General features: G+C 35.5%; 1 protein-coding gene across 2 annotated transcripts in view; it reads left to right on the top strand.

Annotated features, from left to right (window-relative positions):
* DMD (dystrophin) overlaps positions 1–13,374 on the top strand; it is a 2,147,259-nt gene that overhangs the window by 182,955 nt on the left and 1,950,930 nt on the right. For both annotated transcript variants that reach the window (XM_081564318.1, XM_081564319.1), the window contains exon 2: positions 7,956–8,017. In XM_081564318.1, coding sequence (XP_081420444.1) covers positions 7,956–8,017 — 62 coding nt within the window. The remainder of the gene's footprint in view (positions 1–7,955; positions 8,018–13,374) is intronic.

The following is a 13,374-nucleotide window of genomic DNA, read 5'->3' on the forward strand; positions in this document are numbered from 1 at the left end:
TTTTTTTTTGCTTCAGTACACTTGATTGGGCTTCCCTGGAAGTTCAATAGGTAAAGAATACACCTGCAATGCAGGAGATGCAGGTTCAGTCCCTGGGTCAGGAAGATCCCCTGGAGAAGGAAATGTCAAACTATGCTGGTATTCTTGCCTGGGAAATCCCATGGACAGAGGAGCCTGGTGGGCTACCCCCATAGGGTTGCAAGAGTCAGACACGACTTAGTGACTAAACCACCATACTCTTGATTAACATTCAGAACTCAGCCGAGATGTCACTTCATCAAGGAGGCACTGGGTTTGTCAAGTTAGTTCCCTCCCTAGAGGCTTATAACAAAGCCCTGTATTTTCTATATTTGCGAACTTATCAGTGTATCTACTATTGCTTCATTTTGAGGTATGTTTCTCTCACTACGCTGTAAGACCAAAAGGGGAGGAACTGAATTCTTTTACACAGTTGAATTTCTACCACCTAGGAGGTGTCAGTATGTATGTGTCACTTGAATGGATAGTCTTAAAGAGGAAAGGCTGTAATAGTTTCCTCTTGATGCTATAAAAATGACCACAAATGTAGCCAGTTAAAACAACGCAAATTTATAATCGAACAGTTCTTCAGAACTTCAGGTCAGAAGTTTGAAATTGGCCTTGTTGGGCTAACATGAAGGGTCAGCAGACCTGTGTGCCTTCTGGCGCCTCTTGGGGAGAATCTGTTTCCTTGACTTTTCCATTTTTCTAGAGGCAGTTCATGTTCTTTAGCTCATGACCATCTTCCTCCATCTTCAAAACCAGCAGCACTGGGCCAAGTCTCTCTGCCATCTCTCTGATTTGCCCTCTTGGGCCTCTCTCTTCGCCTTTTAAGGATACTTGTCATTATGCTGGGCCCACCCAGACAACCCAAGATAATCTCGCTGTCCAGCATGAGCTGGTTAGCACATCTAATTCCATCTGCAACCATAATTTTCTTTTAAAATAATTTATATTTAGCCTATTTTAAAACAATTAAATGTTAACAAAACTTATTCACAGATTCTGGGGATTAAGATGTGGACATCTTTGGAGGACCATAATTCCCTCTACAAGTTAACAGAATCAGTATCTGTACAGAAGAAAAATGAGAAGATTTCTGAAAAGTAAATTTGGTTTCCAGTAACTTGAAAATACCTTTATTGAGCTCTACTATGTCACACTTTCAATGCTTACTGCTTGGGAAGACAGTTATAACTCAGATAATCACTGTCTTGGAAGTTAGAAAGGATATAGGCAATGTTATTAGGAAAATCTTTTATAGGATGATGAACAGTGGAAACTGTATTATGCTGACTGTCCAGCGAGTGGGAAATAAGGAAACATTTTTGACACTGTTTTTTCTCTTCTTTGTACAGTAATTTAATTATTTTAGACCACCTCATTATAAAATGACCATGAATGTCACCTTCAGCCCAGTGTTCTGTAATCCTGTGATCAAAAGCTATTACTCAGATTTAATGGAAGCATTTTTCATGCCAATTTCCATTCTACTCTCCTCCACTTTGCATTGCCATTTTGTAGCATTAATAACATGGTAAACCCATTTTCTAAATATGTCCTGAGTTTGGAGCCTTCCTTCATAATGTATCACAGTATCACATAATCCTATCTAATGTTTACCGTTAATCTTCTGCATTTCTCATTTCCTTTTTTCTCATTTTTTGTGGAAGCAGAGGATGGACTGACTCTAATAGCTCTTCCATATTGCTTAATAGTCCTCTCTTTAAGGTGAAATAAACTCATGTCCCTTCATTTTTCTTCCTTATGTACATTTCTAAATTGTTTTCAACTTTAATGTTTCCTTCTCCTCCTAAACTTCTGTTTTCTGGGTAACTTAAGAGATGAGACTCTTCAGTTAACATTAACTAGCCCCCAAGGAAGTATCGGTAACATTAAAAAAAAAAAATGTTTTCCTAGCAAAGATTGTGATTAACTGCCCTGTGAAATAAGGATAATTTCTGATATTCTTATAACTGGGTGGGTTTTTTTCCCCCAATTTTTTAAATGATTTCACTCATGTTGTCTTATGGTAGCATATGAGGAATCATGTTGTGGAGACTACCTATAATCTTACTCCCAGCTCTCTCTGTAATTTCATCCTATTCTGCTCCTTTCTTCCCATTTTAGAGTGCAGGAGAATTGCATATAATGGAGAGCATGTGCTTTTGGTTTCCTATCTCCCTCCCTTTGCCCTTGGTATCTTCTCAATAAGATTCATCTTTCCCTTTGCACCTTTTCTTCTTTCCTTATTTTTGCTCATCTTTCTAGATTAAACCTAGCCATCACCTTCCAGAAAATGTCTTCCCTAATATCCATGTGGCTACATATCCCTTTCTTTGTGCTCCCAAAGTACCGTTTGAATGTAGGTACCCTTAATTATGCAAAGTGTTTAATATTTACCCATCATATGTCATTTTCTACTATGCTGTGAACTTTGGTAAAAAAGGAGTCTTGTTTATCTTCTGATAATTAGTACAGTGACCAGCATATACTAAGCATTCTGTATATAATATTTTCTATACATTATTGCATAAATAAATGAATTCATGACATCTTAACAACTGTTCCATGAGTGAAAAAGCAATGAATGTCCTCAATTCACAGGTAAAGGCCACCAAACTAATAAGTTCTACAATGGAAATGGAGACCTAGTGCCTTAATTTTACATTCTCTCAGTTTGCCCAGTATCATTTTTGTGCAGTAACTCACTCTTTTGAATCACTATGATCACAATTTAATTATCCCACTTTTATAGGGGATTGAGGGTCTCAGGAATATCAAAGTTAATAAAAGGGTGAAAAGTCTTTACACTAATCATAAAAAATATGAAAGAACAGATTTATTGAATAAAAAGATTTTATTAGAAAGGGTTAATTGATTTTGAGATGAAATATAGTTTTTGTGTATACTGCTGCTGCTGCTAAGTTGCTTCAGTCGTGTCCGACTCTGTGCGACCCCATAGACGGCAGCCCACCAGGCTCCGCCGTCCCTGGGATTCTCCAGGCAAGAACACTGGAGTGGGTTGCCATTTCCTTCTCCAGTGCATGAAAGGGAAAAGTGAAAGTGAAGTCGCTCCGTCGTGTCCGACTCTTAGCGACCCCATGGACTGTAGCCTACCAGGCTCCTCCATCCATGGGATTTTCCAGGCAAGAGTACTGGAGTGGGGTGCCATTGCCTTCTCTTTTTGTGTATGGCAGTCAGCTAATTTTATGTGGATTTTCCCCTCAGAGAGAATAAAATAAAATGTTGGTCACTTTTGCAATATGCTATGCTATGCTATGCTAAGTCGCTTCAGTCGTGTCCGACTCTGTGCGACCCCATAGACGGCAGCTCACCAGGCTCTGCCGTCCCTAGAATTCTCCAGGCAAGAATACTGGAGTGGGTTGCCATTTCCTTCTCCAATTTTGCAATATAGGAACTAGTAGTTCTTCATTCTTTGATATCTCCACAGAACAGTTTTCATGTAAATTTTTCTAAGAGGAATTTTTCTTCCTTGCCTCTCACATTGTTATACGCAGGCATATTTGTATTAGTAGAAGAAAATCACTCATAAACAAACCCTAGAGGAAATGAAATAAAATATATGTTTCTTGAAATGATTAAACAGGAGTTATATAGTTACTTCCTGATAAAAGTTTTCACTTGATTCTTTTCTCCTCTTTCTTGATGATTTCATGTTAATATCTCCTACTATAGATTGTATATCTACAACAACGTACTCGTATCAAAATAGTCTGTATAAGCTCTGTAACAATTTATGTATATAGGTTTATATGTGTCAACTTTAACTATGAATGTATAGGTGATCATGCTTAAAATGGTCAAATTTTAAGTAATATGAAAAATTATAGTAGAAATAGATTTAACTATGCTGTGCTGTGCTTAATGACACAGTCATGTCCAACTCTTTGAGACCCTGTGGACTATAGGTCACCAGGCTCCTCTGTCCATGGGGATTCTCCAGGTAAGAAGACTGGAGTGGGTTGCCGTGTCCTCCTTCAGGGGATATTCCCAAGCCAAGGATCAAACCCAGGTCTCCCATACTGCGGGCAGATTCTTTACCATCTGAGCCATCAGGGGAGCCCAAGAATACTGGAGTGGGTGGCCTATCCCTTCTCCAGGGGATCTTCCTGACCTAGGTGTTGAACCGGAGTCTGCTGCATTGCAGGCGGATTCTTTACCAGCTGAACTATCAAGGAAGCCGCAGATTTAACTATATACAAGTATAAAATTTTAGCATAATAAGAATGAAACAAAAATTGAAAAACAAAAGAACACTTGGGAACATATATTCATTCATCGACTAAGCTTAAGTAGTTTAACTTACAATAATGATTTTTAACTTGGATTTCACGGTATTAGGATTCTTTGGCAGGGAGGTCAGGTAACCTCATGAACCTGTATGTAAATATGTGTGTATAGGCATTTTTTTTCTCTAGAAAAGGATTATTATTTTTTTATCAGATGATCAAATGGAATCCATGACTTGAAATGTTTAAAAACTACTAATATATGACCTCATTCTAGTTAATTTTAATTTATCCAGTGCTTGATAGATACATGAGCAGAGAATATAAACAAGTATTTTGGAAAAAGTAGAAACATGTAGAATAAATAAATGTATAAATTGTGTTCTACTTCATTAGCAATCAAGCAGATTCAAATTATAGCAAGCATCAACTATCTCTTTATATCTAATAAAACCATATTTGTCCAAAAATACAAGCAAAAAATCTGCTATCAACAGCGTAAACTCACTCTTTCTGATACCACTAAAAATTGATATGACCATTGGGAAAGCAATATGACATTATTTAGTAAAAATCATAAAATTTTCCATAATGTTGACTTAGTAATTTCTTCTAAGACTGTTATACAGCAGAAGTTGGAAAAGAACTCACGAAGATGTTCATTATGATGGAATCTCTAATAGCAAACAAAAGGAAAAGGTAGCCCATATGATGTTTATGGTAAAATAAGTAAAAAAAAAAAAAAAGCAGAATATTATTGTGGCTAAGTAAAATTCATGTTTTGGGAGGATTGTAATGTGCAGACACGTAACTTTTGGTGATCCTTGTATGTTAAAATATGTTTGTCATACTAATATATGACCAAAATTGAAACAACAAATATTAATTAGCAAATATAGGAACATTATTATATAAAATATTAACAAACAAATTATACAGTATCATTAAATGGTTCAGTTTTCACTTCCAGATAAACACATGTAGACATGCAGGTTGTTCACTCTACAATTCCAGAATGTCATTCACATAGGTTACAACATACATGAAACACCCTGGGTTGTTCAAAATAAGGCTCTAAATTCATGACTATTTGTTATTTGTGTTAATATGTTCACCTTTTATGACTTTGATCACCTTGTAGCATTCCATATTATCTATACAGGCATAATGTAACATGGTCACTATGAAAAGCCACGGACCTTGATTTAAATAATCTATAGCAGTTCATCTCTGCCACTTAAGTTTTATTCCTTTTGAGCTTGTAGTTTTAATGTATAAAATGGTAAATTACATATGGGCTGATTGAAATAGTGTACGTAAAACAGCTTTGTAAACAATAAGATAGTAATGTTATATCTTATAATAATGATAATATTAGTATTATTAATATTTGTCATTTTAAAGAAAATAAATGTTACTATACCAAAAGAAAACATTAGCAGGTAATTCATGGAAGGCATATTTTTCTTGCATTAAAAGCGAAAGAGGTACAAGAGTACATTTTGTGAAGATGTTTATATGATGAAGCTCACATTTAGTGCTTTTTACACAGCAGATGCATATTTTGCACATAATGTCAAGGTTTCTCTTCTGCCTTCAAGGCCTATCTAAAAATTGTTCTTTGTACATATAATCAAAAACAATAAAAATATTGCTTTACTACCCACTTTTCATTTAAAAGCATCTGGAACAAATCTCTTCAAAACACCCTCATATTCAGCTTTTGGTGAAGATGTTTGGGTATGTTTTAAAAACCTCTGGATGAATGCTTTCAAATGACTGATTCATTCTCCCATGTCTGACAGATAGGATATATATGAACATGTAGGAAAAATAAGTGGAATTGCAAATAAGGTTATTAACTTTTGTGAATATATGTGTTTGCCGTTGAGAAATAGACCTGTACAGACCTGTCTTTCTTTATAGCAAGTCAGCGAAAAGGGTTAAATCTTGACCATCTGAAATTCTGTTTATTTATTTATTATTATTATAAAGAGTAGTATTAGATTTATGGCAGTAATATTCAAAAGAGGCTAGATGTGGTTTGAAAGCTATTAGTATCATTTTTATTTATTCACACTTGTCAACAAAGGAAAGATTTCTATGTTATAGCTATCGTGTATCCTCTACTGTGTGAATAATGTTGATATTTGACCATACACAGTAGCTTGTGGGAATAACACAAATAAGGAGGGAGTATTTTGTGATGCTAAATAACATTTTCTCATCTAGGAAAATTGTTTTAGGTTTATTATTTTTCCAGTATTCGCTTTTATATTGCTTAAGAATATCTACTTATGGATTAATAATACTCTTTAAAGATAAACAGACATTCTTAATGCATAGATATGTGTGTCATAGGAAAGTGATTGCTCACTGTATATCATCTGTTTTCAGAAGCAATGGAGGCTGACTACTGAAAAATAATATGAGAGCAAATGAGGTTATTTTATGAGGGCATTTCAATAAGGGTTCTTTTGACCCATGTAAATAAAATATGAAATGTCTCAGTTTTAAGTCTCTCTCACATACACTCATTTATTCAACATTGACTAATATGATTGCATTTATAGTAATTTCAAGATAAGCTTCAGCATCAAAAAAGCATTTTAATAAATCACAATTGATGATTTTCCTGTCGATTGGACTCAATACTAACTTCCAGCTTTGGAAAAAAGAGATAATTTTTAGAAGCTTGAATTCTGCAAAGCTCTTAATAATTTTCCACCCTAATCTCTTGGTGTAAGAAGTCCTTGGGGATTTTTCCTTTGAGTATATTTGTATACATAATCCATGAAGAGTATCATTTGCATTTTGATTTGAAATTTCCTGACTTTTAGATGAAGAGAAGTTCTAGAAATTTTGTAGTTTTACGATCCCCCTTCCTCTAATGCATTCACATATTGATCAAATATTTTCTGAGCTCTTAATTTGTGCAGACAATATGCTAGGTTCTGGGGTACAGAGATAAGCCAGCCATGCTCCTGATCATCAGGAAACCTCTCCTATAATGGGAAAAGGCTATGTTAGGGGCCTGTGTTAGAGTATGCAGGTATTACAAAGGGGGAAAAAATAATTTCCTCGTGGACTGGAAATGGAGCAAGAGGAAATGCTCAGGAATAGTTTTGGGGAAGAAATAACAGACAATTATTTCTTTTGATTCTACTGGAGCATCTACTCATTATAGTTGTTTTGTTGGTGTTTAGTCACTAAGTTGTGTTCAACTCTTTTGTGACCCCATGAACTGTAGCCCACCGGGCTCCTCTGTCCATAGGATTTCCCAGGCAAGGATACTGGAGTGGGTTGCCATTTCCTTCTGCAAGGGATCTTCCAGACTCAGGGGTCGAACCTACATCTCCTGCATTGGCAATTAGATTCTTAAACACTGAGTCACCAGAGAAGCACCACTATTAACAAATAGTCTCGTTTTTAATGCTTTTATATAGTATTTGAATGAGTATGGACTCGACTGTATCAATGATTTTTCAGATTTCATTTTAGTTTGGATGCTCTAGTAGCAACATCACTCATGTTCGATTTCATTATCAGTGAATTTACCACTAAATATAAAATAACACTAATGTATATTAACAGAAAGTTATTTCGGTTGTAAAATATGAGTGATATCCAAAGTTGCTTCTTAATGCTATTTCTTTGTCTTTCTTTTTTCTTTTTACATTGTAGATGAAAGAGAAGATGTTCAAAAGAAAACATTCACAAAATGGATAAATGCACAATTTTCTAAGGTAAGGATATTTTGTTGCTCCTCTATTGAAACTTGATGCTGATTTTTCAAAATGAACTGTGCATCTGTGTGATTTAAATGTCCATATTGTTTTTCTCATAGCCTTTGTTTTAACTGTGCAAATCTGGGAATATTATTTTGACTTTTAATTAAGGAAGAAGCAACAGAATATGTGGTAAAGAGAAATTATTTAATTTGATAAAACATACCTTTGATTCTTCTTCATAATATTAGTTTCTTTAACAACATAAGTCACCAGAGGATTTTGTCAGCGATCTTCATCAAGTAGCTGGTATATGTCATATACTAGAAGAAGATAGGAGAAATCTTTATTGTTCTGAAAACAGTCATTTTATTGGTCCTTCTTGATCTTTACAAAGCACAAGAAAAATGAATAGGCTATTTGGCCCCAATGATAAGTTTCTTCTCTTTCTATGTAGACATCAATCCATACTCCTAATATTTATTTATTTTGCAAATGCAACTAACTCGTGATCAATAGCACAATTCTAGGTAATTTTTACATGAACACAGAGTACAATGTTCTTTCCTTGAAAGCTACCATTAAGAGTGAAATATAAGGGGTTTGCTGTGGGTTTCAAGGTTAGAAAGACTTGATTTATATTTAATAATTGTGGATTGGGCAAATCAAATGTTTTGTAAGTCAGTTTCCTCATCCTTCTATTGTGTGTGTGTGTGCGCGCGCACCTGTATAATCAGTCAAATACAGATAATGGAAGTGTAAAACTAATAAAATATGGATCCTATATGCAAGGCTTTAAGAGAAGTAAAATGGTGATAATGGTTATTTTGCATGTTATTGTGATGATTAAAGGAGGAACACTGTGTGAGAATTTCTAGCACAATGCCTGACACCCTTAATATATATAAATTACTCTTTTCTTGAGCTTGTCTCACTTTGTGAAAATCTTGGCAGCAGATCCAAAAAATCTACTAGGAGATGCAGTCTAAAAAGTGTTCCCTTTACTACTTCAAAAGGTTTTAGAGTATCATCCATTCTTTGTGGTAGTTGACGGCAGAATTGCACCAGGTACTTTTTGGTATATTAGCAAGAAGTAAAGTTACTGAATTTTAACTAATCAAATTTCATTTATATTTACTTGCTGAGGTATTTAATACATTGCTATTACAGAACTTTAGTAAACATAGAAATGAAATATGTTTTAAAAATCTCAACTTTTTTTAAGTAAGTGGCATGCAAATAATATAAAAAGATCAAATTATAATAATACAAATGAAAAATAAACTCAGAAATATTTAGGATAGGAACTCATAATTCTGAGAATATTTATCAGATAGCTGTGTATGGTTTAATTGCTGTATCTAGTGGCCTCATTGAAATTTTCTTAATTTTAGAAGTTTGTAGCAGACAATAGATAAAAGCTTTCAAACAGATCTGTCAACAAATCAAAAGTATAAAGAGATTTTTTCATAATAATAATAATTACTCTGAAGCTTTGAATTAAACTAATTAGTTATTTTAATAAGGGGTGTAAACATGAGAGACATTGTGAATTCTCATTCCCACAAATCTAAATAGATCATCAGTCTCTGTACATTGACCTTTCTAAGTGTTGTTTACCATAATGCATGTGCTAATAAACAAACATAGTTTGATATCTTATATTCTGTGAAACGTTGTGAGCACTGTCTTAGGCACTCTCTACCCTAAGGAGCCCTCATATTTTAAAAGCTGTGGAATAATCACACGCATGAGTGTGTTTACTGTCTTTTTACAAATAGCCCGCCCCCAAATTCAGCTCCCATTTATTTCATTTATTTTATAAGTGTTCTCCCTGAACCTATTAAAGTTGGATCAGGAGAGTCACCATTCTTTTAAATGCCTGAGCTTCATATTTGGGCATATCCTAGGTATCAGGATTATAAATAAATATATTTATAAAGATAGCGGGAAACTATTTAGAGATAAAATTTATGAGTGTGTGTGTGTTGATTTTTCATTTAGAGATCTGAAAGATATTTTCCATGTTACCTGGTTTCTTTCTTGCCATGACTTCAGGTTGGATGACTAAATTTTATCTAGATGCTTTTGAAGATAATGAGAAGAGAAAGCTAATTGATTCAGTTTAAGCTACTCGGTGGTACCAAAAGATAAACATAGCTGTAAGATATGTCATTTGACATATATTTATTTCACTGCTTCCTGGAACTGAGCAGAAGTCTAGGCCTGTAGGAGGCACCAAATTAGTTTAAAGTTGAATTTTCCGATCTCATGGAACATACATATTTGGGAGATGTTGGATAATTGCTAAACAGAGTAGCACTAAGTAGTCTCTAGGTAGTCAGAGAAAGCAATACTGAGTTAGAATGAATCCAGAAACCTTTAGGAAGCAAGCTCTACTGAGGGAGAAACTCTAAAGGAAGGAACATCAGAGAGCAAGGCAAGAATGTGTGTTTTCTTTATAGCCCCATTGATCATTACTAGTGCACCAAATATGTATAATAAATACATTTGGTCAGTAGTACAGATAATTAAATATATACTAAACTTAAGAGAAGTGGACATTCTGAATGAAAAAAAAAAGCTGAGGAAGGCTTTAAAAAGACAGAAAAAGCAGTGAAACATTATTATCTGTCTGTGTGGTAAACTGGACAGAGAGAAACATATACAACAATAATAAAGATGAATATGATGAGGTAAAATGTTTATCAGTGAGGTATATATACACATATACACCTTTGTATAATATCTGTAAAGTATAGGGAGACAGCAAAGTAGTTTCTGAGCTACATAAGGGATAGTTTAAGGGGAAAATGTGATTAAATATAACCTTATTATTTTGTGTCATTTGAACCTTAAAGTATCTTTGTAGAGAATCCAACTGATTTTTTAATTTTTCCAGTACCATTTTAAAATAGGCCCTATCTCTTTTTCAAAATAAGTCTTCTATTAACCTTCAATTCCTAATATTTTTACTAGAATGTAATTTATCACATCTATTCTATAAAGATAAGCAAACAATATTTATTGCCAAATAAGCACAAAGCCATTGCTAGGTAAGATTAATTCAAGGTAAAAGTTTTCTTCTTGTAATTTATAGCTATTTTATAATCCTAAAAAATGTTTATTATTTACTGTACCACAAATATAATTCACATTATAAAAATCTTGCACATTCACACAAGTTCTTTCAAAAAATCATTTAAGGAAAGTACAGTTTTGAAATCATGACCACCAATAATTTTGTCATACAACTTCCTTGATGTTTGCATTAGAGGAAAAAGCAATTTGTGGGGTAAAATATTTACTACTAGATCAATTGAAAGATTTAAACCATCTATCAGTGAGTTGGAGAAGGCAACGGCACCCCACTCCAGTACTCTTGCCTGGAAAATCCCATGGACGGAGGAGCCTGGTAGGCTACAGTCCATGGGGTCGCTAAGAGTCGGACTCGACTGAGCGACTTCACTTTCACTTTTCCCATTCATGCACTGGAGAAGGAAATGGCAACCCACTCCAGTATTCTTGCCTGGAGAATCCCAGGGATGGCAGAGCCTGGTGGGCTGCCGTCTTTGGGGTCGCACAGAGTCGGACACGAATGAGGCGACTTAGCAGCAGTAGCAGCAGCATCAGTGAGTTATATGATGGATTTGATCCAATGCTGGATTTAGCAATTAACTTTTTTCCATCTTCTAACTTCACTTTGTGTAATTTTTCCAAAAGTAGTAGACAACTTTGTATTAGACTTATATGAAGTAAAACTGTGTAATTGATTTTGTCTGTGAACTTCTCAAAGGTTTGTGATATTGATAATGTCTTCACTGACACAATGTATGTGCGTGTGTGCTTAGTCACTAAGTCGGGTCCAACTCTTTGCAACCCCGTGGACTGTAGTCTGCCAGTCTCCTCTGTCCATGGGATTTCCCAGGCAAGAATACTGGAATGGGTTGTCATTTGCTTCTCCAGGGGATCTTCCCAGCCGAGGGATCGAACTCATGTCTTCTGCATGGCAGGAGGATTCTTTACTCCTGAACCACAGGGGAAAGCCCATGCAATGTATATGCCAATGCCAAAAACCCCAGATACACCCTCTCACGATATGAATAATATGAGATACAATCAACTGAAGCAACATATTTTCCCAAGAATTCACCATAATTTGCCATCTTGCCAGCATAATGAACATGATATAATACAAATTCACACTAAAATTGTGAGTCAGTAAACAAGGCTTCTTTACACAGCTCTGTACCATGGAGCCTTAGGAGAAATCGCTATATCCACACTTGAAGACATTTCATAAAGGTACACCTGAAGTTCAAATTCTTTGACTCTTGTTTTCCTTATATGTCTAGTTCTACTTTATGAGAAAACATATATTAAAAATGGTATAAATAGAAAACAAAATATTGCCAATTTTGCTATCATGTAATATTTTTTCTGAATTGAATGAATAGTGTATTTAGTCACTTCTTTGGATGCCTGCTCATTTCTTTCTTAAAGATGGTTTTGGCTACTCTCTTTGGATGGAACAGAGGGAATAGAGCATATATTTATATTTCATCATCTTGCCACACTCTCTATGTTAATCCATGCCCTCAGTTCACACACACAGACACACATATACAAACACACAAACATGCAGGCACACACAGTAAGCATGTTATATATTTAAAATTAGTTGAACAGTTTCATTATATAAAAGGAGGATAGTGAGACATAGGGGAAAAACATTGTTTCAGTTCTGCTGCTGCTAAGTCGCTTCAGTCGTGTCCGACTCTGTGCGACCCCATAGACGGCAGCCCACCAGGCTCCGCCGTCCCTGGAATTCTCCAGGCAAGAATACTGGAGTGGGTTGCCATTTCCTTCTCCAGTGCATGAAAGGGAAAAGTGAAAGTGAAGTCGCTCAGTCGTATCCGACTCTTAGCGATCCCATGGACTGTAGCCTACCAGGCTCCTTCGTCCATGGGATTTTCCAGGCAAGAGTACTGGAGTGGGGAGATAACAATTTGTATGTACCTTTCCACTATGTCAGTTCTAAATGTATATGTACTAACAAGTTTATATATATCCACAATACACGAGGGGCTTCCCTAGTGGCTCAGTCGGTAAAGAATCTACCCACAATGCAGGAGACCTGGGTTTAATCCCTCAGTTGGGAAGATCCCCAGCAGAAGGAAATGGCAACCCATTTCAGTACTCTTGCCTGGAAAATCCCATGGACAGAGGAGCCTGGCAGGCTATAGTCCAAGGGTTCACAAGAGTAGGACATGACTTGACATGACTTAGTAGGACTAAACCACCACCGTGTACAAGGGGCCTGACTATCAGAAGTAATATAGCAGAGCTGCTGTGTCATGGAAGGTTCACCATAA

The sequence above is a fragment of the Giraffa tippelskirchi genome, chromosome X (genome assembly GCF_054371585.1).
Source record: "Giraffa tippelskirchi isolate mGirTip1 chromosome X, T2T-mGirTip1v1.2.pri, whole genome shotgun sequence".
Classification (NCBI taxonomy): Eukaryota; Metazoa; Chordata; class Mammalia; order Artiodactyla; family Giraffidae; genus Giraffa; species Giraffa tippelskirchi.